We start from the raw sequence: 26,715 nt of genomic DNA on the forward strand, positions 1-26,715 counted from the left end.
CATAAGGTTAATAAAGGCTTTAATTTCACACACAAAAAACTCTATGCATAATTTAAAAAGGAAACAAAAACAAGGAAAAACCGTACAGGGTACAGAGGAACAGTTCTGCTAAAACACAGATAAAGTGCCGCTCCATACAAAACAACATAAAGAATCAGAATCAAAAGTCACTCTGAACACAAAGAAAGAAAATCACCTCACTAATAATGTGGCCAAAGCTGCCAGCAAACCTAGTAGTGGCTCAACTAGGCAAAGTGTAGGAAGCTTACTTCTGTTCTCCTCTCCGTAGCATAAATAAACAACACTGACAATAGGCCAGAGAAGATGGGGATGGAAGGAAAAGAGGGAGGGAAAACTAAAGACGAGAGGTGTGTACAACCACTGTGTCTCACTCTTCCACCCATTCTGTTCTTGAAACAGACCAGTTCAGATGATTGCTCTTCTGTTTTGGCATTGGACCTAACAAACCCCAGTCCTGATGCAGACCCTCATCCACTCTACTCTGACACCAGTGGACACGCCTCTACTTCAAACCTCTGCACTTTAAGTCCAAATTACTGAAATCAACTGCTTGTATTCACACTGGCACATTTTTTATTAAAAACTTCAAAACCTCAGACACACAGCACACATGGAAAGGAAAACACTAATTGTGTATAAATATGATACAACAAAAGAGACTGCCTGAAGTTTGGTAATCAAAGCATGCCATAGAGGAGTCAGTGGTCGTGGTGAGACACAGCAAAAGAAACCTGTCACAAAACTCTCAAGGCCTAACAAACTATAGTTTTCCAATAAAATAAATATATATATTTTTTCAGATGTAAATAAGACATTGATAGAGACAAAATTAGAATTTTGAAGTAATGCATTAGAAAGATGTTAGAGGGCAGAAATCTGTTTAGTTTTTGTACACACTTAAAGAGCATTACTTGGTGTAAAGCAAGATGGGGAGGAGGAAAAAGATGTTTCTGTTTTGGGGGGGACACTTTTATGTGACTTGCATCTAGTACTGGGTGTTGTTTTTTCTAAAAATCTCCACGTATACACGAGATCCACATGTACCTGGAGATCCAGCGCTGTTTCCTTGATTTAAAACAAAAGGGCAAAAATGGTTGGATGACTAAGAGCATTCACTGTAGTCAACTTAGAGGACAGAGAAGAAAGAGGAAGAAGGGTAATATTTTTATTTGTTTTAATATAATCTCTGTTCAGTAGATCACAAATGAGTTTACAAACTACCTTTTTTCCTGTATGTTTTCAATGCCCATGCTCTCTCTACATTCATAATGCTCCACTACGTATGAGATACTGCCAAGAATCTCTTTAATTTAGGTGTTTCCGAATAATTTTCATTATACAACTAGCTGTACATGTGTAGAGCTATATTTATACAGTTACATAATGGTAACTGCAATATGGAAGAATAGGTAAATTCAGGAATTCATTTGCTGAGGTTTTAATTCTTAAAGTTTCTCTTTTAGAAAAAGTTTACACTTGATCAAGGAGAGAAATAAATGTCTAGTCTAGTATTTGCCTCCCAGAGTTAATGAACTGATCTTTAAGTATCGCTGCATACTTCTTAAAATGTAAACACATTTACATTTGTTATTGAGCCATTAAGTTAGGCCTGAAATTAACAGACCATGGCAAGTAAACAAGTAGCTCTTGTAATCAAAATATAAATAGAATAATTATTCATGGACTTGCTTCTTATTCTATCCTGCTGAAACAGAACTTCTGAGTCTGTACACATAAATATATTCCCTACAAAACAGAATTTATCTCCTTATAGGCCTAAATTATAGTCAGGGCTTCTAAAGTGATAGCAGCATCTGGGCACATGCAACTTTCCAATCCTCTGTAATAATATTAGGTGATAATAATCAACAAGTTTGAATTTTAGTTTAGCTTTCCCTTTCAAAAAATTCCAATTAGGATCACTTGTGTGTAGAACTAAGAACTGTCAAGTTCCAATTCAAAGTCATTTAAAGTAATGTAACATACTTGGTATTTTCAATAGGAATATTACTTATTGTGCAAGCTGCCTGGAACTGAAGCTCTCTGTCCCTATCTAACTTGTCCCTTTCGGACACCAACATGCCAAATGCTCCATCCCCCAATTCTGAGCAAACTGCACAAAAAATATTATCTACTTGTAATTTTTAAATACATACAGTCAGCTCAAAAAAACAAAACTCCATCAACATGGTCCAGCTGAACTCTCCATGTGTAGTCATTAATCCTTCACTGAACCAAAATGAGAAAGAACTTTGTAGTGAAAGGGGTAATAGTTGAAGGAGTGAAGGGAGAGAGGAAGGCTGACCAGGCCAAAATAATGGACAGACATCAAGGAAACTTCAAGTCCCAAACTTGCAAGTGTATGAGCAGTGACATAACGCATCTACTTTTTTCAACTAATAATTCCTGCCTGAGACATGAAGAACAAATCAAATTAGGTTCAAGCCAAGTGTACTTCTAAACCATACACACACACAAGCTATGAAAAGCAAGTCAAACGAGGGTACTTCATGGGCAACCTAGGCTTATGGCATTATATTTATTTGTTTAAATGCCCTAAATGCACCCACTCATGTCAATCATTCCCAATCATTTTTAACAGCATCTCTCAAAAGCTCTCAAGTACAGACACAGTGAACTAATAAACAGCTAAAGAATTTGATTATCACTTCACTCACATATGAGAAAACCAGTTATTTTCAAGAAAAAAAAAAAAGGCTCCCCAGTGGAAATAAAATTTTAAAAGCTAGTTTTTTAAACAAGTATTTTCCTCTGCTCTATACTACTCCTGCATATCCTACCACTGTACCACTTTGGAACGTTCACTACATTAACAGGTAGGTAAATGGTAGGAGACAAAGCTTTTATCAGTAGTTAAGCAAAAGTGCTGGGGCCATTTATAATTCAAAGATTCAATATTTTAGAATAGGTTACTATGTCAGAACACATCCAAGTTTCAAGAGTAGGGCTGGAGCTCTCTTAAGGCAATCTTCCAGAAAAGATGTTACATCATCTGTGATGTTGGACTTAAAAATGAAAGAAAATGTTGAAGGTTTCATTTTGCTATACTTAACTCTGTGTGATCCTAATGATTCCTGGGCTCACAAAATTATTTTACGAACAAAATTCTACTCTCAAACTCATTCTTTATATGGTTTCACAAGCTGCTTAACCAAGCTGGTTATGTCAGCTGAGTGACTAACATAGCACTTAATGCTGAACCCCATTTAACCTCAACTCAAAGCACCTAAAAAGATAATTATGCACCTTTGTTATTTGTTAGTTATTGGAATTACCTAAACCAATCATATTTTAATTCTCATCCTGTTTTAAGGGCAAAGCCAGACAGCAAATGGTTATATGTTTAAGCTTTATCCTATAGCTCGTGTGCTTAATTTCACCCTTGAAGCAGGGCTTTCAGCTTTAGTGGTCCAGAGTTTCAGCTTTAACACAAGAATACTCCTCCTGACCTCTCTATGTGTGGGAGACAGAGATGCTAGCATTCTTCATATTCTCTAGGTAATCTTGTAGGGGAGTCCCAACTGGGACAACATCACTTTCCTACCTCTTAAAGTTTTGGCTACAGTCTGTTAGGGTAATGCTTGCTCCATGGAAGAATGACACAGAAGAAAAATAAAAGATTCTATCTTCACCACGGTAATAATATAGATGATATACAATGAAAATACTGTGTGAAGGAATCTCTTTAAAGAAAATACAAAGTGTACAATGAATACCAAATGTGGGAACACAACACATTCCAAAGCACCAACAATCCGTTTCTTGGGACTGCATGTAAACAGCAAAAGCATTACAAATCCATGAAATAATTTTTTTAAAAAAGCTCCTCAAGTCAGGTGGCAGAAATTGTCCCTCCTTTGTCAGGAGGACAAACTGTCATTAGTGTAACATGGAGAGCTGGCTTTCCAGTGAACTTTACTAATAGGAAACACACATGAAAGATTACAGACTTGAGTGAAACTACTCAAGGAACATAAAAGCTAAATGCCAAATGATATGTATATCTTCACACATTTCTCAGGTGAATGGACTCTTTGACAACTTCATTTCATCTCCAAACCGCTGTGCTATTAATTTTGACCAGGCATACTCTGGTGGGCTATCCTAACTCTTTAAGGCTCCATTCATTCCACATATATGTGTGTGTATGTGTGTGTGTGTATGTACATATATATATATTTACAACATGTATTCCTAAGACAAAAGGAAGTGCCACTCTTGTAGGAGAAAAAAAGGATAATCAGCTACAGATGTGAGACCAAAGTTTCCATAAAACAATTAATGGAGCGTTCCGCATAATTGCAGTTTTCGTCTTTTGGTTTGGCCCTGAGCTGTTTGTTGCTCCCGCATCAAGTAGAGTTCTAAGTTCTCCTCAGGCAGAGGAAAGAGAAGTGGGTGGCAGTAAGAGAGAATATGCAGTGCACACTGCCAACCCAGGAGTTTGTTTCTCATGAAGCCTGACGAGTGGTCTTCCCCACTTCCATGCTAAGTGCCTGAGAGGTCTTTTCTGTTTCCAGCAGCTCATCAAAGATCTCCCTTAAAATAAAACAAATAAAAAGTTAAACAGGAAATTCAGTGAACAGAGACAGATAGACAGAAAATAAACATTGATAAAGGCTGTATAATCCCATGGTGCCTAAATTTTATTTAAATAAGCAGCTCATTAATTTTATTACCATCTTAACCCCATGTGCCGATTCTTAAAAATACTTAGTGGGGAATGGCAATAGCTAGCTTTGATAGAAATGCTATGTAGTTCCTATCCATATAACTCAGATCTTCTAGCTGATACAATGAAAGACCAAAAAGTTTTATGACAGGTCAGCTTCCATCATAAAAAGATCTTAAGTTCTATACCTAGAGTCTACTGTGTAAGTTAAGAGAAAAAATATTTTGGAAATATCAAGACTTGAGCCCTAAGCAAAGACAATAAAAGCCATAAATTGTCTACCAATTAATTGATGGGAACATTTTATCCTTAAAGAAAAAAAAAAAAAAGAATTCAAGTGATTTTTAGCCCACGGCTTCAGATCAGGCAAAGTTTCTTACTTGTGCATATAAAAGAAGATGTAACCACTTCGATCTCGATCACTCTGCACAGAAGCCTCTTGGATTTTAGATACCTCTAGGTCATTATAAGTAAACCAAGCCTGCTTCTTAATGTCGTACACATCACTAATGTAATGACCTGAAATAAATAAAATCTTAAAATTAAGGTTATTTTTTTAAAAAAACGTATTAAAGGGGCTTCCCTGGTGGTACAGTAGTTAAGAATCCTCCTGCCAGTGCAAGGGACACGGGTTCGAGCCCTGGTCCAGGAAGATGCCACATGCTGCAGAGCAACTAAGCCCGTGCACCACAACTACTGAGCCTGTGCTCTAGAGCCCGCAAGCCACAACTACTGAGCCCGTGTGCCACAACTACTGAAGCCCGTGCGCGTAGAGCCCACACTCCACAACAAGAGAAGCCACTGCAATGAGAAGCCCGCACACTGCACTGAAGAGTAAACCCCGCTCGTCGCATTAGAGAAAGCCCGTGTGCAGCAACGAAGACCCAACACAGCCAAAAATAAATAAATAAAATAATAAATAAATTTTTTAAAAAAAGTATTGAATTTTTCTCAGGGACAGGAAGTTTCAGAAAGAGAAACAGCCAACCCCATTTCACCTTAGTATACCAGGACAACTTTTTTGATAAATATATTTTGTTTAGGGACATTTGGGTCACATGTGAATAGAGAAATCAAAACAGTTGTACCTATTAACACAATTCACACTTAGTGTGATCAAAGAAAAGATTTCAAAGTTTTTCTTGATATGTTTAACTTACACCTCACAAAGCTAGGCTCAGAGCAACCCAATAAGGAGTAAATGCTGGCTAGGCCATTTATAAAGTGCTGAAATCCTAATGTCCATTTACCTGAAGAAGAAGTGCTACCAATGTGACTGACAACACTGATGAGCCGATAGGAATGAGGAAGATTTCCTGTCTGGAAAACAGAAGTGGGCATGACTTTCAACTCTTCATCTGAATACAAGCAAAACACTAATTTTAAATTTATTATCAAAGCTGACATGGCAAAGTTTCAATGTGTGGGGGGTTAGACTCAATAAAAAAACCCAGTGGTTGGTATTGTTCATATCCTTTGACCCAAGAATTCTACTCCCCAAGAATTTATCCTAAGAAAATAATGCAAAAGAAGGAAACAGTATATATGTATATAATTATTCACTGTAGCATTATCTATAATAATGAAAATTTGGAACTAACAATACTCTCAGTAATAGTTAAATGGTTACTGGTATTTCAACTCAGTACAGTATTATTCAGTTATTTAAAGAAAAAATATGTGGGTCAGCAACATGTTAACTTGTTTTTCAAACTTACATGAACACACATAATAACTATAGTTCTATAAAATAGATATGTTAATGGCTAAGTACTGAAAAACAGAATGGAAAAAATGAAAAGAGTTGCTGTGTTGCTGTAGGGATTATGGATGAACTTTTACATTTTAAATATTTTTTAAAATGCTATTAAAATATTATTAGCAGAAAAGTAAAACAACTGAAAAGTGATATTCATGGACTTCAGGCAGCACTATAAGATATAATTTTGGGAAGAAATATAGCTATAGGTAAGCCAGAAACCATTAAAATGTTCAAAAACTTTGATGCTGTAATTTATTTCTGGGAATTTCCTTAAAGAAGAAAATCCTAATATAGAAAACATTAACAATCATACACAGTTCAGGCAGCACTATAAGATATAATTTTGGGAAGAAATATAGTTTATAGGTAAGCCAGAAACCATTAAAATGTGCAAAAACTTTGAAGCTGTAATTTATTTCTGGGAATTTCCTTAAAGAAGAAAATCCTAATATAGAAAACACTACAATCATATACAGTTCCTCGATATGTTATTTATTATAATGAAAAAAAAACAACTTAAATGCTCAATGTTAACTAAAAATTAAATAAAATAAACAGCATGTTCATTGATGGAATACAGTATAGCCATTAAAAATAAAATGCTTATAGTCTTTAACAAGTAGGATAAAAACTGTACTTATTCTATGACTTTTTAAAAGCATACTTAGGGTACTTTGGGGTAGGGATGATAAAAGAATATATCAAATGCTAACAGTAGTTGTGTTAGAATAGTGGGATCCTGGGTAATTAAAATTACAAAAAATTTGGAAAATGGGAAAAAAGCAAGTATTTAGGGTAAAAAAAGATTTCAAGTGCTCTAGTTAATGTCATCAACAGTTTTTACTGAGTAACAATCAACTATTTTTAGTATTTAACCTTAAAGATAAAATAGTTTTGGTAGAACGGAAGGTGATTTAATATACATATGACCTTGAGAACTATTACTAAGTTATTACCTAACATCCACATAAGGTGATCAGGATGTGTGTTTTTTTTGTTTTTTCATTTTGTTTTGAGAATCTTCTGTGTAAGAAATGAGGAGCAAAGGCCAAGAGAAAGTGAAGACCATTTGATGGCTGCCAAAGGGTCAGAAGGGGACCTGGAATGGACATTGACAGTGGGGCCTTTGAAGATAACGAACAACAGGCGTAGTACTGACAACTTGACCTACAAATGGAATATAATGTCACCCACCTCAGCATTTCTTTTCAGTTCCTCAGCTTCAGCTTCTGTATACTCCATATCTAAAACATCCTCATTTCCAGAGTCCTCATCAGAGCCCAATGAATCCAGAAAAGAGTTGTTAAACTCTGAAGAACACAAAGACAAAGTCTTGTAAAAGTTCTTGGAATAGACACAAAGAGATACGATTGGGAAGGTATAAAACAGCTTGACGTACACATTTTATCATTCTAAGAAACATAAAACATATTATTATTAGGGTTCCAATTCACCCAGCTTACTCTAGGGAATAAAAATTCAGGCACCAGTTATCTGTAAAAGAAATGTTCCCTTTTGTTTTAAATATGTTTAATATGAAAGGGGATAATACTCTTTTAAGAAAGGAATAAAACTGAAAAAAAGAAATTACAGATAATCCAATTTCACTGAATTCTCTATTATATAAACTATATGTTAGATTTGACACACTTGGTGCATATTATAGGTGCCAACAGCAAACATAAATTATCTGACAGAAAAGAGAAGATCAACATCCTTTCATTTTCTTCAACATTAAATCATACTTTGAAATTTAACAAAAATAATGGAAATTCAACCTTACACTCCTAAGTTTTACCTAAAATACACTAAACAAATAAATCCAAGGTCCAATTTTTCTCCTTAATGTGTTTCCACTGGAAGAATCCATCTTTAACTAATGGCTTCAAATAAAGAATCCCAGGAGCATCTGTGCATAAATGACTCTTTTTTTTTTATAGAGTTGTTTAAAAGACATGAACACTTAAGAATGGGAAGAACAGGAAAAGACTACAGCCTCAAAATTCTGGACTCTGGAATATAGAGGGGTGACTGACTTAGCAGACCTAAGAAAGTCAAACTTAAGCCAGTAATGGAAAAGTTGAGAACCAATCCAATTTATATTACAGAGTCCTCAAAAGACATACAACTTGGAAATAGCAGGTATCTCTAAAACTGGAGGCTAAGAAGAGGATAAAAATAAGGATTAGGTGAAAGCTGTTTGAGTTACAGACTCCTAGATCCACTTCCCCTTACTTCATGCTGCTGGGCAATGACAGAGGTCGGCAGCTTTGTTCTCTGGAGAGTTGGTAAAACATTCTCTGGATTGGAGGATTCCAGGCACAGGGGAGTACCATACTGAAAATAGGGGAGTAGGCGACAGTGTGCATATTGAAAGATGAATATAACTCTCACCCCCACCCCCAGCCCTATGCCTATACTTGGCTTCTAGAACTCTGGCAGCCACATCTTTTACCTGTAGGCAAGGGCAAGAGACTAGAAAACTTTCTTTAGGAATCTTACCAGCCCAAGGGAAGGCCTAAAATGTTAACATCATCCCCCAAACAGTAAAACCCTGTAAAACTCAAAGTTGACAAGTCCTAGCTATTCATATATTCAGAGCTTCCAATCATCTTTTTAGTCCCCTACTCTTTTTTTTTTTAACATCTTTATTGGAGTATAATTGCTTTACAATGGTGTGTTAGTTTCTGCTAGTCCCCTAATCTTAATCATGAGCTAACAGCCAAGGATTACTAGATTATTGAAAAAAGACTCTAACAAGGAATATAAAGACCATAATAAACACACAGGACAGAGCAATCTGGAGAAAAGAGAATCTATTCAGGGAGATGGAAATGTCAAATAAACAAAAAAATGAACCATATTTAATATCCTCAGAGAGTTGAGATGGTATTGCTTCTATGAACCACCCCCACTCCAAAATCTTATAAAAAAGTAACAATCACAAAAACCAGTTCTTGAAAATTAGAAATATGATAGAAATAAAATACTAAAAAAAAGTTTGGAGTTGGTGATAATGTTGGAGAAACTTCCCAGGCAGTACAGCAAAATAACAAAAAAATGGAAAACAGAGAAAAGAGATGAGAAAATTAAGAGGATCAGACTAGGATGTCTGAATAATAGGAGTTTCAAAAAGAGAAAAGAGAGGAAGTAGAATGAAGGAAATCAGTGAAAATTTCTTAGAATTGAAGGACAAAAGTTTCTAGATTAAAATAATCCTCTAAGTGCTCAGCAGAAATGGATGAAACAGACACACATCAAGGCACATCACTGTGAAACTTAATCACAATGGAAATAAAGAGAAGATCCTATAAGCTTTCAGAAAAAAAAGATGTCACATCAGAATAAAGAACAGCTTTAGACTTCTCATACAGCAACCCAGCAAACAAGACTTTTGTCATTGCCCAACAGCATGAAGGTGGGGGGAAACAATGCTTTTACAATGATTGTAAACCCTGAATTCTATATTCAGACAAACTATCAGTCAAATACTGGGGCAGAATGAAACTTTCAAGTCCTCCAAAAAATCTAAGTCACATCCCCTCTTTTTCAAGAAAACTACTGGGGATGTTCTCCATCAAAGCATAAGTACACAAAGGATGAGAAAAGAGTCATACAGGAAATGGGAGATTGGAACAAAAGAGCGAATCAGAGGGAATCCCCTGGAGAACGGTTAGGGAGATTTCAGGATATCTGTGCATGGATGTAGAGGGCAACCAGTCCAGACTGGAACAATATGACTTGAGACGGTCAGTCATCACCACCATTGTACCATCTTTTAAATCTGAGGACAGAATGCCTAGGTGAGCCTAGCTTGAATTCTTATTTGTAACTGTCTCAACCATCTGCCAGTGAAATTCTTGCTCTCTCGACCATCCCCTGGTGTCTAGATCAGCCTAGAACACTCATTTTATACCAGCAAAGTGTTTTGCTTTAATCTATTTCTCAGAGCCAGAGAAAGACCAGAGTGATCTTAGAAAATACAGAGTTAGCTCACTTCCCGTGACTACCTGTCCTGGTAGACTTCCAGCACATGGTCCATAAATAAGTTCTGCCAAATCCCCTGACTATGGTGAACCTTACGCTTCTAAATACTCATTCACGACTTTGCTCACTGGCTTCCTGAGTGAGCTCTTGTAAATTCATGGGGAAACTGAAGTCACATTATCTTCTCCTAGCAGTCTTAACAGTGGCAGTATTGCTGTCATACAGATGGATTACAGATAGACTGTCTTTGCTATTTAATTTTTCAAAATTAAAAAAATATATTGTTTAGGGCAGCTGTTCAGTTGATGTCGCGTGTCCTAGGCTGGTCTTGGAGGTGCCGCCAGGAGTTATTGGACCCTGTGAAGACCATCCCTGGATCTTGGGTTAAAAATCTGTATTCTAATCTGAACTGTGGGAAGAAGGGATGGTTGGTGATATTCCTACTTGAAGGACATCATGTTTTCCAGACTAGCACATGTGCAGACTGTTGCTGTCCTTCACCGTGGAATTCATTCTTCAGTGGCTTCTGCTATTGGGTTGGCCAAAAAGTTTGCAAGATGGTACGGAAAAGCTCGAATGAACTTTTTGGCCAACCCAATACATCTGCTGCAACTAAAAAAACAGTCCAAGGTCCTCCATCCTCTGATTACATTTTTGAACGGGAATCTAAATATGGTACCCACAACTACCACCCTTTACCTGTAGCCCTGGAGAGAGGAAAAAGTATTTACATATGGGATGTAGAAAGCAGAAAATATTTTGACTTTCTAGGTGCTTACAGTGCTATCAACCAAGGGCACTGTCATCCAAAGACTGTGAATGCTTCGAAAAGTCAGGTGGATAAAGTGACCTTAACGTCTAGAGCTTTCTACAACAACGTGCCTGGTGAATACAAAGAGTATGTTACTAGGGCTTCCCTGGTGGCACAGTGGTTGAGAATCCGTCTGCCAATGCAGGGGGACATGGGTTTGAGCCCTGTTCCAGGAAGATCCCACATGCCGTGGAGCAACTAAGCCCATGTGCCACAACTACTGAGCCTGCGCTCTAGAGCCCGCGAGCCACAACTACTGAAGACTACGTGCCACAACTACTGAGGCCCGTACACCTAGAGCCCGTGCTCCACAAGAGAAGCCACCACAGTGAGAAGCCCGCACTCCGCAGCAGAGTAGCCCCCGCTCGTTGCAATTAAAGAAAGCCGGAGCCCAGCAATGAAGACCCAACGCAGACAAAAAAAAAAAAAAAAAAGAGTATGTTACTAAACTTTTCAACTACCACGAAGTTCTTCCTATGATTACAGGAGTGGAGACTGGAGAGAGTGCTTGCAAACTTGCTCGGAGATGGGGATATACTACTGTGAAGGGTATCCCAAAACACAAAGCAAAGATTGCTTTTTGCAGCCAGAAATTTTTGGGGTAGAACATTGTCTGCAATCTCCAGTTCCACACACCCAACCAGTTACAATGGTTTTGGACCATTTATGTCAGGTTTTGAAATCACTCCATATAATTATCTGCCTGCTCTTGAGCATGCACTTCAGGATCCAAATGTTGTGGCATTCATGATGGAACCAATTCAGGGTGAAGCAGGCGTTGTTGTTCTGGATCCAGGCTACCTTGTGGGCGTGCAAGAGCTCTAAACCCAGGACCAGGTTCTGTTTATTGCTGATGAAATACAGACAGGATTGGCCAGAACTGGTAGATGGCTGGCTATGGATCACGAAAATGTCAGACCTGATACAGTTCTTCTAGGAAAGGCACTTTCTGGTGGTTTATACCCTGTATCCACAGTGTTGTATAATGATGAAATAATGTTGCCCATTAAACCAGGGGAACATGGTTCTATGTATGGTGGCAGTTCACTAGGCTGCCGAGTGTCCATCACAGCCCTTGAGGTTTTGGAAGAAGAAAACCTTGCTGAAAAATGCAGACAAATGGGTATCATCTTGAGAAATGAACGCATGAAGCTACCTTCTGATATTGTAACTGCTGTAAGAGGAAAAGGATTATTAAATGTTATTGTTATTAGAGAAACCAAAGACTGTGATGCTTGCAAGGTATGTCTGTGACTTCGAGATAATGGACTTCTGGCCAAGCCAACCCATGGTGATATCATCAGGTTTGCACCTCCGCTTGTGATCAAGGAGGAGGAGATTCTGGAGGCCGTGGACATCATTAACAAGAACATCTTGTCTTTCTGAGGGTGGTGACAGTTTTCAGTGGTGCCTGGTAGCCAGCTGGAGACAGGCAGTCAGTTGACATCCTGTAAAAAGCTCTGCGTTTCTGTGCTTAATGCAGGCATATTCCACTCCCTCGTGGCAAGGGCTTTTTAAAAAATATTATGTTTTCAGTTCATACATAATAGAATGACACTTATAAACGTGCAGTGTGCTGTGTAACATAACTAAAAGAATGTCCTGGCATCTTATATTCAATTAAGTGGTTTTGTGTGTGTGTGTGCTTTCTAAGGTGAGATGCCTCTCTCTATATAGAAAGCCTTTTAATCAAGCCCCTCAGCATAATTTATATACGTTTTAATAATTTTCTTGCTGGTATAAATGTTTGTATTTGAAAAAGTTATATGAGGGTATTACACAGAAGACTTGCTTAACCTTATAAAGTTGAATCATAATCACCGAATTTTAGGAAGGATTAATGGTTAAGCTTACATAAAATCTACTAGATTTAAGTAAACTCGATATTGGCCAGCACCAGGATGTATTCTATGAATGTCATTATTTTGAATTAAGAATTAATGTTTAACATTCCCAGATTATGTTTTAAGTGTTTGATATAATTTGTAAGAAGTGTTTATTTTCTGTGTTTCTTTAAATTTAAAATAAAGCTCATATTTAAAATGTCAAAAAAGTATTGTTTAGGGATATGAATATGCATGGTAACATTATTTTTTTTTTTAAAAAAAGGTAAGTTAATGATGAATACAAATGTTAGATCGGTGGTTTCCTTTGGGAGGGAGGGAAGGGAAGGCGTATACAGGTAACTTCTAAGGTTCTATATCTTTACCTGGGAGGTGTTCAAATTTGTTACTGTTATTAAAAATAACAAAAACATTTTTTATGCTCTTCTGTGATACATTTCAGCATATTAAAAAATGTAATTAATCTCCATACCTTGAAGACTTAACTCCGTAGCTCTTTTGAGGTCATCATCTTCTTTCTGTTCCCAAGCCTCCTAAAGGGATAAGAACAAAACTAAGGTATTTAAAGAAGTACTGATTAAACTTATTTAATGAGGATAAAATCCGCTGCTCTGAAAGTATTTGCTAATAATGTTTTCTATAATCTTATGGATGTTTGGAATATGACCTCTTGAGGGATGTGGAGAAGTTCTTTACTTTTTCCAACACTGTCTTCCTAAAACAAAAACGTGGGGGTTAAAAAGGCTTAAATGCTATCTCTTTTAGTTAATGACGCTTGGCTTGCCAACCAAAAGCCATTCAATGTGACATTATGATGTAATTTCCTTTTCTTCTAACATGTATGAGATACCTGGAACATAGCAGATACTTAGTAAATAGCTCTCTTTTCTTCCCCTGATTTACAGGATTTGCCAAGTTCCTTGGTATAAATACTCCTACCATGGCCAATTTTAAGCTACCAATGTGACTCTGAATGCAGATTTGGAAAGTATGTATAGTGGGCTCTCCTAAGCTGACAGGGAGCTGGCTCTAGCACAGACCCTACGCCTATGACATCAAGATAAACAATATTTCCCCAACATATTTTTCATAGATTTCTATTTTTATTCTTGTTAAAGAAACCATAAACATGTAAAAGAAGCTTGGTAAATACTAAATGAATGCTGCTGACTGTTGCTTTTCTAATACATATGAGGTTTTCTTAGAAAAAAATTGTACCTCTGAAAATGTCTCAACTAGATGACTCATTATAAAAGGAATAGGAAAATGTTTACTACACAAAAAAATTTCCCTCTCATTTTCAGAGAAAAGATAACTTACAAAGGATGCATGAGTAAAAAAAAAAAAAGTAAAATTGTTTTATACTTTTCTCAATTCTAGACTTGTTTTTAAAGTTATTTAAATGTATAAGAAGCTTAGAATGAGCTATTCTGCATTATAGTCCTGGGAGCAATAGTACTGTGTTCAAGAAAGTTACAGAGGTGTTCTCTAAGAGGAAATATGATTACTTAAATTTATCCAAGTACATAAAGTCTATGCTGAAACAAGAAGGTAAAGGATTCTCTTTCAGTAATTAATAGAATGATGCAGGTATACCAAACTAAAGAAACTTCATCTCATAATCCTATCCTCATATCTGAGACAAATAAGGTAGTTTTAAACGGGTCAGCTGACAAGAAAAATATATGTCTTTTGTCTAAGAAAAGGAGGGTTGCTGAATTTTTTCTTTTTCTGCACTATAAGCAACTATTGTTAAGAAACCAAACCATGGTCTTTTACACTAAGTTTTCTACAACAAATGATTACTATATATTATTTGTAAGACAGTTTGACATATACACATCTTGATGACAAGGCAACTAGGGAGGTACTTCTTATAAATATCAATAAAAGGATACAGAGCAGCTGGCTCTGAAATAGTTTTAAAGCAGGAGTTCTCAACCTTGGCTGCACATTAGAATCACTGGGGGAAGTTTTTTTTTTTTTTTTTTTTTAAACCCTTATTAAAAAAAAAAAAGAAATCTAGATGCCAGACCACACTTGAGATCAATTACATCAGAATTTCTGGGGGGCAGAACAACCCAGGCATCAGTATTTTTTTTAAAGCTCCCCAGATAATATTAATGTGCAGTTTAAATTAAGACCCAATATTCTAGTGACATTAGATTTCTTAATCTGATATTTGCAAACACTAAAATTGTGCGATCATTCTAGGGAGTCTTGGCAAATTTTTATTACTAACATGTATTGTATAGGATTAGACAACCATCAAAATATCACCTTTTAGTCAGATACCTCAGCTGACTGCAACAGTGCAAATCAACCAGCTTTGGCAAATACAAGCATAAAGAACTAAAAATTGAAGAATAGATTACTACATAAAGAAAAGAGCAGATAAATGTTAGTCTATGACTAAAATCTAAAATTTCAGACAATATTCCTGAGAACTTTATGTTCAAATAATTCATAGGAAAGGATTCATATTGTGAGAAAATGACCAAAACAAACATTTTGCCTTAAAATATTAATGATAAAATCATCATGGTATACTGGCTGCTTCAACTGCTTGCAAAATAAAGTTGGACTAGGGATGATCTCTAACAACTCATCTTGCTTTAGTGTGCAATAAATTATAGCAATAGGAGGTAACCAACAAGACATTTTGTTGCATTTGGGTTTTTTAAAAAAGAAAAAACAATCAATGTTTCTGTTTCAAACCCAAGGCAAAAGCCCCAAACAAGTTTAGTTTGTTTTGGTGGTTCAGTGGTTCACCGTATGTAAATCACCTGGAATAATGCCTGACACACAGTGCTTAACAAATGTTTTTCACTATTATTATTGTTCTATTTCTTGGAAAAGACAGGTATGGAGAAAGTAGCAATATAAATATCTCTTACTTGCTCTTGAAGGCTCTGAGCCAATGCCTGCTGAAGCTCTTGTTCCTCCCTCTCACGCTCCATATCATACTGCTGGAGCCAATCAACTTCTCCTTGAGATCCTTCTGGAGTTTTGTTTTCTTTATTCTCATCACAGTCTTTAGTTATCTCAGTAAAACTGGCAGGATCTGAGGAAGCAGAACATAACTGGGATATCCTCTTATAAACTGAACTCTCTGCACTAGAGTGACATGCACTCTTCAAAGAGTAATGTATCCTAACCTCAGACATAACCTGCTTGGGACACACAATCTCACTTACTACATATCTAGATCAGGGTTTCTCAATCTCAGCACTATTGACATTTTGGGTGGGATAATTTTTTGTTTGGCGCGGGGAGAGGGGCTGCCCTGTACACTGTATAGTGTTTAGCAGTATTCCTGACCTCTACCTACTACATGCCAGTAGCAACCCCACACTCCCCACTTGTGACAACCAAAAGTGACATTGTCAGATGTCTCCTGGGGGACAAAACTGCCCTTGGTTGAGAAACACTGACCTACAGCAATGGTTCTGAAACTTAAGCAATCATCAGAAACACTATGGTTAAGGATGGAGAAGAATAAATAGCCATATTCAAAGGTCATGTCACATGACCAAGTACTAGGAATAAAGTATTGTTTAGAGTAAATGAAGTAAGAATTAGGATAGAATAATTAAGCTAATTATTGAGATTTTCCCATTTATTACACTGTATGTCATATGAGATTTCTTACATTAATAATCAAATGAGCCTTGAACATATTCTAAATCAGAAGAGCTACATAAAATATGTAATAAACATCTCATGTACCATACAAGTATATGACAACATATATGTTTAAAACTTTCATCCAAGGAGGTAAGAAAAAATATTAACCTTTTATTTCTTTCTGTTCATTCTCAATTTCTAGATTACGGCTAGCTGGAATAAATAATATAGGCATAATTTTGTTCTGGTTATCTGAATTTCATTATAATTTTTAATATAGGTAAGAGTGGGGAGAAGAGGAAGGAACCTCCTTCCCTCCCTCCCTTCTCAAACACTTTACCAAAGCAAAAATTTTCGTCTTAGTAAGTTAAGGAAGTTCTCATAAAAAGAATTCAACTGGTTAACAAGAACTACCTTTACAGATTTATTTCACATGGATTATTTTAAAATTAGTATGTGGTCTTTACCTGCCCCAATACTGCATTGTAACCATTTAAATGGCAGATAATTTTCTATAGCACAGACAACTCTGAAGCTTACAGCATCTTGGTTTTAGACTCTAAGTCAGCAACCAGTCATTATTTTTTAATTGAACTGACTTGTTGACTGAATATTTATCATTGAAACTAATTCTGAATGTTCATTAAAAGAGGAAAAGAGGGGCTTCCCTGGTGGCGCAGTGGGTGAGAGTCTGCCTGCCGGTGCAGGGGACGCGGGTTCGAGCCCTGGTCTGGGAGGATCCCGCGTGCCGCGGAGCAACTGGGCCCGTGAGCCACAGTTGCTGAGCCTGCGCGTCTGGAGCCTGTGCTCCGCAACGAGGGAGGCCGCGGTGGTGAGAGGCCGGCGCACCGCGATGGGGAGTGGCCCCCGCTCGCCGCAGCTAGGGGGGGCCCTCGCACAGAAATGAAGACCCAGCACAGCCATAAATAAATAAATAAATAAATAAAAATTTAAAAAAAAAAAAAGAGGAAAAGAAACTCAGGATATTATTAAGTGCAAAAAGCAGTACGATTCCAATTAAAAAAAAATTATACTCCTCCATTCTTGGAGAAAGTCATTTTCCATAGCCTGCAAGGGGCAGCTCTGAGGCATGTAAGATCCCACCTGTCCCTCTGGCCTTAGCTTACTGGACCAGGAATGAATATCGGAAAGAATCAACCAATCAGACCACTTCTGGAAATTTGGAACCGTGACATTCAAATTTAGTTTATGTTGAGCATTTCAAGTAGAAGAAAGATTGGGGAGTTGAGGCTGCTATTTTAGGGCATAAGATGAGGATTATTACTTTTATTATCAAAACATACTCAAAAAAAAGAAGGTGACAGAGGCACAATTTTTCTTAACCAATAATTTTCAGCACTCAATATACCAATGTACCTCACACAATCCTAGAATTACACTAGTAATTAATCCATGTGATAGAAAACAGATGTAAGAAAGTTTACTTTGAGATGCTAAAAATCAATATACATCTGTCTTCAGGACAAGATTATCAGATGGATACAAAAAACATTTCAGATCTAGGAACAAATATGACCATGAAATAAAAAACACAGAGGGGAACCATGTGTTAAAACTCAAACATTCTTATACTAAATATATCATCTGCCGCTTCTCCCACCCCAGATGAAAGCTGCTCCTTTCTTACATTCTATATTTCAGTCATTGGGATCACTGTCCACTCAGTTTAGTTGTTTTTTTTTTTTTTGAAGATAGAAATCTGGGAGTCATTTTGACTTCTCATTTATCCCTTCATATTACATAAATCGTTATTTCCTAATTATCTCTCGAATCCATCAACTCTTTTTCTTTCTTTCTTTTTTTAAAATATTTATTTATTTATTTGGCTGCGCTGGGTCTTAGTTGTGGCACATGGGATCTTTTTTTTAGTTGCGGCATGCGGGCTCCTTTTTATTTTTTTTTAGTTGCGGCATGCAGGATCTAGTTTCCTAACCAGGGATCGAACCCAGGCCCCCTGCACTGGAATGCAGAGTCTTAACCACTGGACCACCAGGGAAGTCCCAACTGTTTTTCTTTTCAATGCCAAAACCTTGGCTTAGGGCACCATTAACTTTTGGTCTGGACTACTGCAATAACTGCCTAACAGGTCTCACAGGATACTTTGGTTCTTCTCTAATTTATGCGCTACACTGCAGCCAGAAATGATCTTTTTCAAATATACATCTTTATCAAATACTTTTTCGCTTAAAATTATTCAGTAACTTCCTAATGCTTTTGAAATAAAAGTCCAAACTCCTAAACATGGTTTTAGGCCATGTAAAAACTGGAGACTGCATAACTCTCTAGTCTCAACTTTTTGCTTTTCCCCCTCAACACTATGTTCCAGCCATGCAGATCATTCTGAACTTTTGTAGGTCCACTAACTTACCATGGCCTTTCTCATGTCTGGGCCTTTGCATACACTCTTCCCCTCCCTTTGGCTAACAGTAAAACCTTACTTAACCAGTATTCCTTCCCCTCCTCAGTTGATTCGTGAGACAACCAATCTGATGAGCCCCAAATATTTATTGAGAATCTACTATATGCCAGGCACTGCTAAAGAAGCTGGGGATATAGTGATAATTAAGGCAAGATGGCCCTTGCCCTGAAGGTGCTTAAGTGCAAAGCCTCTGAGATGAAAATGAGCTTAGCATGACAGACACAGAGAGAATGCTAGTACGGCTAAAACAGCAGAGTGAAAGAGGGGGAAGGTAAAGATAGGCCATGGTGAGAAGCCTGGATTAAGTGTAATGGGAAATCACAAGTTTTAAGCAGAAGGGTGACCATGTGATTTAAGCTTCAGAAAGATTATGTTGGCTGCTTTGTTCAAGAAAGAAGGTCTGTAGTGGGGCAAGAATGACGGAAGAGACATTAGGAATCAACTGTAGTGGACCAGGTGAGAGATGGAAGGCTAGAGTTACAGCTATGAAGATGTTGATAAATGATTAAATTCAGGATATATTTTGGAGGTAGAGAGGACTAGACTTATTGATGGACTGAATGTAAGGTGTAAAGTAAAACAAAAAAATCAAGGGAGACATTTTTTGGACTGAGTCAAAAAATGGTGGATGGTGGTACCATTTGCTGATATGGGGCAGGGTTATTGCGGGGGGGGGCAGTTAAAAATTAGACAGCCAAATGGGCATTTCAAGTAGGCATTTACATGTGTAAGTTTAAAGCTCAGGGGAGAGATCCGGGCTAGGGATATGAATTTGATATTTCATCAGTATGTGAGGTTATGGTAATGTCTGAGATCACTCAGGGAGAGAACTTTAGGAAAAAAAACAGCTAAGGACAGTGTCCTGGGAATACTCCAACAGTTAGAGTTCTGATGAGGGAAGCAAAAAACAAAACCAAAAAACCCTGGAATGAACAGTTGGTTTAGTAGGAAGAAAAAACCATGGCAAGAATAGTTTATAGAAAAAAGTTTATAAAGCTTTAAATGTTAAGGAGGGAGTAATGGATTGTATGAAAATTGCTAATGCAAACTTTATAAAGACCATTTCAGTGGAGTGGTGGGGATGAAAGCCCACTTGGAGAGGGCTGACAAGAGAATGGGAGATGGTAAGAAAGTAGAGAGAATGAGTAAAACAACTCTTTCAAAGGATTTTTCTGGGAAGGGAGCAAAGAAAGGGAGCAGTGGCTAGAGGGAAACACAAGGTCATGAGAGTTTTAAAAAGATGGGTGATATTAAGGCACACCAGGAATAATTTAGAAGAGGGAAGACCTGATGCAGAAGAGAAAGAGTATCATTTCAAGAGGGAAAGTCTTTAGAAGGCACAAGTAGATGAAACCTTGGATATGAATGGAGGGACTGGCCTTAAATAAGAAGAGGGACATTTCCTCCATAACAAAGGTGAAGGCAGAGTTTTCATCTGACTGCATCTATTTTCTTTGAAAGGTATACAGCTAAGTTATGTGCCTAGAGCATGTGTGGAAGGAGAACTACAGATCTGAGAAAGACATGGAGACCAAGAAAAGAAATTTACTAAGGAACTGTAACAGAACTGACTAGTAGCATGTAATGCCCATGTAAGAGCGTAGTCATGATTTTGAGGAAAGTATAGTCAGCACAGTTTGGGGACTTTTCTCCAGCAATCTTCAGCTGCTTGGGTGTAGGCATGGAATAAGAAGCTGGTTGAATTGGGAGATGGGACTTTGTTAGGTGACTGAGAGAAGAAAACAGAGCAAAGAGATAAAAGCATATAGGGTGGGGAGGGAAGTAGTGACAAGAGGAAGGTGATGAATAGCAAAAAGTAGAAGACAATGGATTGGAAGTCTTAATGAGATCAAGCAATTGTTGAAATAAGAATATGATATTAGGTGAGCTAGGGGGAGAGAAGGGTTAGAGAAGGATATTTGAAATTAAGATTTCAAAGGTGGTACATTTACTGATGATGACAAAGTCTAGGGAAGTGGTTCTCAAACTTCAGCATGCATCAGAATCAACTGGAATCAAAACACAGAATGCTGAGCCCCACATCCAGAGTTTCTCACTCAGAAGGTGTGGGGTGGGGTCAAGAATGGCATTTCCAGCAAGTTCCTACATGATACTGATGGCCTGGGGACACACTTTGAGAACTACTGGTTTAGGGTATGAGTTTTGGCAGTTATCAAGATGGGGTAGAAGAAAAGTTCTTTGGAAATAAGATTAGGAATTGAGAAACCAGGCTGTTGAAAGGGTCATTTATGAGGATGCTGAAAGCCCTAAGAATGCTGATGGGCGTGGAGTGACTGGAAGGTAAAAGAGAGCTACAGACAGAGATAATAGGTGGCAAAGTCTGAAGTCACGTACCAAAGGAGCTGGGGTTTTTGTAGGATGAAAGAAGATGAGTAGTTGGAAATGGCAATGGGCAACAAGGAAAAAACCATCTCCAGGCTCTGAAGTTTTAGGGTATGGGGGAAAAAAAACAGCTTATACTTAAAGAATAGTAGGACAATCCATAATGGGAGTCTTTCAAAGAAAAATTGGCCTGACTAGAGACTAAAGGGACCTAACAACCAAATGCAGGGGGTAAGCTTTGGGTTCTAGATTTTTTAAAAAGTGTAAAAAATATTTTGGAGATAATTGGGTAAATGTGTATGTGGGCTCTATATTAGAACTATATATGGAATTACTGTTAATATTCTTAGGTATGATAATTGTTATATAGGAAAATTTCTGTGTACTTAGGAGTCAGGCTGAAGTATTTTAGGGTGAAGTATTATGATACCTGCAACTTCAAATGGTTCCATTAAGAAAAGAGAGTGTGTGTGTGTGTGTGTGTGCGCACACACACAATCTCTAAAGATGGCCTCCAATGAACCATGCCTACAGGTATTCCAACTCTGTGTGGTCCACCTCACAGTGAATCTGGGCAGATCCTGTGAGTGCTTTAATGAAATGTGGTGGAATTGATTGTGTCCTAATTTTGAGCCTATACATTAAGGAGGCCTGGCAGCAGCCTCTTTTGTGCTTTTGGGAGCCCTGAGCTATCATGTAAGAAGTTTGGCTACCATGCTGAAGAGGCCATACAGGAAGGGAGAGGCCCTGAGATTACATGAAGAGATGAAAAGCTGAGGAGAAGAGGGGAAGGGAGATGGCCAGGGAGAGGGGACCAGAAGAACAGAGAGGGTATCTAGCCAGCTCAGCTGACCCTTCTAACCAACACAACCCATGTGCCAAGGTGAGCCATCTTGGATGTTGTAGCGCAGTTAAACCCCAGCCAACATCACATAGAGCAGAAAAACTACCAGCTAAGACCAGTCAATCCACAGTAATGAGATATTAAAATTACTGTTGTTGTAAAGCACTAATTTTGGGGTAACTGCTGCACAACTACACATACACACAGGGGCAGTGTGGAAGGGAGAGAAAAAAATGTGACAAAATGTTAATGAATCAAGGTGAAGGGTATAAAAGTGTATATTGTTTTATTCTTCAACTTCTCTCTGGATTTGAAACTTTCAAAATAAAACCTTATGGAGGGTTTAATCACATTTGATCGTTCCTTAGAATTATTACTGATTTTTAAAGTATGATAATGATATGGAGGAGTTCTTATCTTTTAGTGATACTGAAATCCTTACTGATGAAATGATCTAATATCTGGGATTCACTTCCAAGGGCAGTGATAATAAGTTTAGTAAGAGAAGGGGACTTCATAAGGGTACTTGCATCAAGAGGTAAAAAAAGGTGTAAAGAAAAAAGAAAAAAAAGGAAACATCTATATACAAAAATCATCAGCTTTTTGTTTCCAGTTAAATTGAGGAAATACTAACTCTTATTTTACTTGCACATAAAATAATTCAAAACTGAGAAGGCCCTAACAACCCCAAGAATACAGAAAATAATTTTGTGATATACTACTATTCTCTTCATCTCCAAAATCCTAGGCTTGATATATGGAAACACGTTAGCTAGCTACCTAGATACAGATACTAAAGATATCAGGAGAAAATATTAGACTTGGCCCCAGGAAAAGGAAGTGAACGTTTTCTACTTAAAAAATCTTAAAATACCCATAGTGCAAGGCAAGGAGGCTCAGCTCTGTTGTTTGCAGTGATAGCTTGAGAAATAACAAAATATGAGTAATAATTACCACAAAAATAATTTTTATCTGTATAGCACTTTACATAATATGTATATACTATCTAACATTCTACCCACAACTATCTGAAGTATGTCTGGTAGATTCCCCATACAGAGGTAAGAAAACTGAGTATCAAAGAGATTAAATTACCTATTTAGAAATTTATAACTTGTAGGTGGTATAGCTAAGACTAGACACCCAAGACCCTCTTAGTTCAGTGGTCTTGCCACCATTATGAAGGGATGAACCCAAAGAAGAATGGAGAACTTAAATTATTTATATATTAAAACTTGGTATAAGTTCAGATATACAAAAATGAAGAATTACACAAATTTCTGAGAGCAGTGGTGTGAAAAAAGTGACCAAAAACTGACACAAACATTTTTTAAATGCACAAGAATATGAACTTTTCTTCTGATGTACACCTAAAGGGACATGGCATACTTTACCACTAGCCTCTGGATACTAACTCACAATATTTGCTTCTCATTTTTTTAAACTGTTAAAAAAAAAAAAAGCACAAAAATATTATTGGCTCTGTTATACAGATCCATCTCACATCCCATTATGTAGAAGTCATTTGTTACTATAAAAGCTTTGGAACACAGTTGTGCCTGTTTAACAGATGTTTATTTTCATTAAACTTACCGGGCTCTGTGACTGTTTTTGGCTTCTCAGTTTCCACAGGGTCTGGATTTTCAGGCATTTCTTGAATATCATCTTCTGCAAATCCGGTATCAGGGCTGCTGGTTGGTTTATCATCATCTTCATGACTGAGAGATGGTGAAGCTTCTGTTTTACTTATCTCTAAAACAGCTGCTAGAAGCTCTTCTTCACTCATTCCGTCAAATCCTGAGTTTTCCAATTCAGACTTATCACGTTCTAGTCTGCAAGATTTTGAATCCTGAAGAATAGAGCTGCTTTTAGAAGAAACCAGAATGCCTAAAAATATAGCAACCTTGGAGTTTAAATTGATAGGGACTTCCCTGGTGGCGCAGTGGTTAAGAATCCACCTGCCAATGCAGGGGACACGGGTTCAAGCCCTGGTCCAGGGAGATCCCACATGCCGTAGAGCAACTTAGCCCGTGCGACACAAGTACTGAGCCTGTGCTCTAGAGTCCACGCGCCACAACTACTGAAGCCCGCGCGCCTAGAGCCCATGCTTCGCAACAAGAGAAGCCACCGCAATGAGAAGCCCACGCACCGCAACAAAGAGTAGCCCCTGCTGGCTGAAACTAGAGAAAGCCTGCGCACAGCAACAAGGAAGGAACGGACGGAGGGAGGGAAGGAAGGAAGGAAGGAAGAAAGAAATCTTGCCATTTGTGACATCACTGAAGGACCCTGAGGGAAATAAGTTACACAAAGACAAATAATGTATGATCTCACTTACATGTGGAATCTAAAAAACAAACAAACAAAAAAACTAAGCTCACAGATAGAGAGAACACATTGGTTGTTACCAGAGGTGGGGGCTAGGGAGTGAGTGAAATGGGTGAAGGGGCAAAAAGGTATAAACTTCCAGTCATAAAATAAATAAGTCACAGGGATGTAATGTACAGTATGGTAACTACAGTTAATAATATCGTACTGCATACTGAAAGGTGCTAAGAGTACGTCTGAAAAGTCCTCATTCACAAGAAATGATCTGTCCTGTGTATTTATTAAGTTTGCTGATGCTGGTTATGAAAGGCATTTGTTTGGACAGTCAGATATTTTGGTGAGAAATTACTTACCTTTTCCAGGTCTTCCTGCTGCTGTTCACTGCCTGACATTTCACAAAGTCTCTGGCTAAGGGCCACAGAGCGTTTAAGCTCATCTTCACTGTCTGAATCAAGGCATAAAGCCAGGGAGTTCTTGGATTTGAAGGTGAAATTCCTGTAATTTAAGAAAAATGAACAAACAAAAAAACCCTATGTAAGTCTGACAAATAAACATTTGTCCTTGTTATTTTTTTGAAGTATAAATACCAATTAAAACAAAAAGCTTTTCCATTATGGAGAATGATTTAACAGAGAAAAAAAGATATATCAAAAGAGGTATATTTAAGAATTACCTTTGCCCTACTCCAAAAGAGCCATGCTTTGAAAATCAGACAACTCTTATGCTATTATATATTATCAGTAAACCAATCACTTTGTGCCTTTTTTCTTTTAATGATCAACTCCAAAGAAGTTTGTTACTGGCTTTATAAAGCAAGTACTCTACTAAATGCATGCAGACATAGCAATGAATACATGTTTTTGACAAGAGAGTGCATGAGGACTAATTTTTGCTCTTTTAAATTATGATCCATGTACTTTGAAATTAACAGTAACATTCCACTTATCCATTTATATATAGGTCCAACTTCTGGCAACCTCTACCTTCTAGAACACAGGAACTTAAAAGTAAAAAAACAAACAAACAAACAAAAATGCCTCTGAGGAAGGCAGCAGTTTCAAAGCCCATGAACTTTACTCTTTAGGCAGGGACCCTACTTCCCCAGGAAATAGTGTATAAAATAATGTAGCAAGTTCATCAAGAAATGAGAGCTAAGAAATGAGAGAGAATAACCACAAAAAGGGCAATAAAGAACTATAAAGTAATTTAATGTAAAGGTAAACTGTCTTATAAGAATTAAGAGCCTCTGAGGGCATTATCATATTAAAACACAGTGCAATAACTGATATTTACAATGCCGATTTTAAGTAATTACAATATATTTAAATTATCTGCAGCGTATTTTATTTAATATAAGGAATTCTGTAAACTTACAGAGATATAACCATCTAAAATGGTTAAAACATTTTAAAGATTAAAATTAAAAAGGCAATGTTTAAAAGGACAAGCTTCAGTTATATAAAAATTCATTTATTTGGAATATCAAATATTATTCTTCAATGATACCAGATAAGTAAGGTGTTACTGTGTTGTCTTCTAAGTGAGCTGAAAATAAACTAAAGGAAAAAGTGGTAAAGGTCAAAAAGCACAAACTTTCTTTGATGAAGGTTAACATAAATTCATATGCTGTACTAAAAAAAAAAATGTAAAATGGAAATTGGAAAATGCAATAATCTAAATGTGAAAACTGTAAATAAACATGTAGAATGATGGCACCAAGAAATAAGAGGCCACAATGGAAATCAGGAGGATTGCGTAGCAATGTAGATCAAAGAAAAGAGGCAAGTGGTCAGTGATAAGCCCAACCATAGTCTTTGGCTGAGAGCAGCCAGGATATCACTGCACTTCAGTCTGAACACTTGAATAGCCTCCCAATATGTGTTCAAAAAGGGTTTTTAATATAACTTAGAAATAGCCAATTAGCCATCTTAATTCTTCATTTCTGATTTCATGCTCACCAAGCAAAACTGAACATATTGATTTATTTATCCATGTAAATACTTTGCTGAAGGAGGGTGACA

General features: G+C 37.2%; 1 protein-coding gene and 1 pseudogene across 9 annotated transcripts in view; one reads left to right on the forward strand and one right to left on the reverse strand.

The window, feature by feature from the left end:
• Positions 1 to 2: 2 nt before the first annotated feature.
• USP37 (ubiquitin specific peptidase 37) overlaps positions 3 to 26,715 on the reverse strand; it is a 93,410-nt gene continuing 66,697 nt past the window's right edge. For all 9 annotated transcript variants that reach the window (XM_057550870.1, XM_057550872.1, XM_007187915.3 and 6 more), the window contains 8 exons: positions 25,048 to 25,189; positions 23,963 to 24,218; positions 16,013 to 16,179; positions 13,588 to 13,648; positions 7,668 to 7,783; positions 5,962 to 6,031; positions 5,092 to 5,230; positions 3 to 4,578 (listed from right to left, as the gene is read on the reverse strand). In XM_057550870.1, the coding sequence (XP_057406853.1) occupies positions 4,491 to 4,578; positions 5,092 to 5,230; positions 5,962 to 6,031; positions 7,668 to 7,783; positions 13,588 to 13,648; positions 16,013 to 16,179; positions 23,963 to 24,218; positions 25,048 to 25,189 (1,039 nt within the window). In that variant the 3' untranslated portion in view covers positions 3 to 4,490. The remainder of the gene's footprint in view (positions 4,579 to 5,091; positions 5,231 to 5,961; positions 6,032 to 7,667; positions 7,784 to 13,587; positions 13,649 to 16,012; positions 16,180 to 23,962; positions 24,219 to 25,047; positions 25,190 to 26,715) is intronic.
• On the forward strand, positions 10,917 to 12,657 carry LOC103017959 (ornithine aminotransferase, mitochondrial-like; annotated as a pseudogene).

This window comes from Balaenoptera acutorostrata, chromosome 8, assembly GCF_949987535.1.
Source record: "Balaenoptera acutorostrata chromosome 8, mBalAcu1.1, whole genome shotgun sequence".
Taxonomy (NCBI): Eukaryota; Metazoa; Chordata; class Mammalia; order Artiodactyla; family Balaenopteridae; genus Balaenoptera; species Balaenoptera acutorostrata.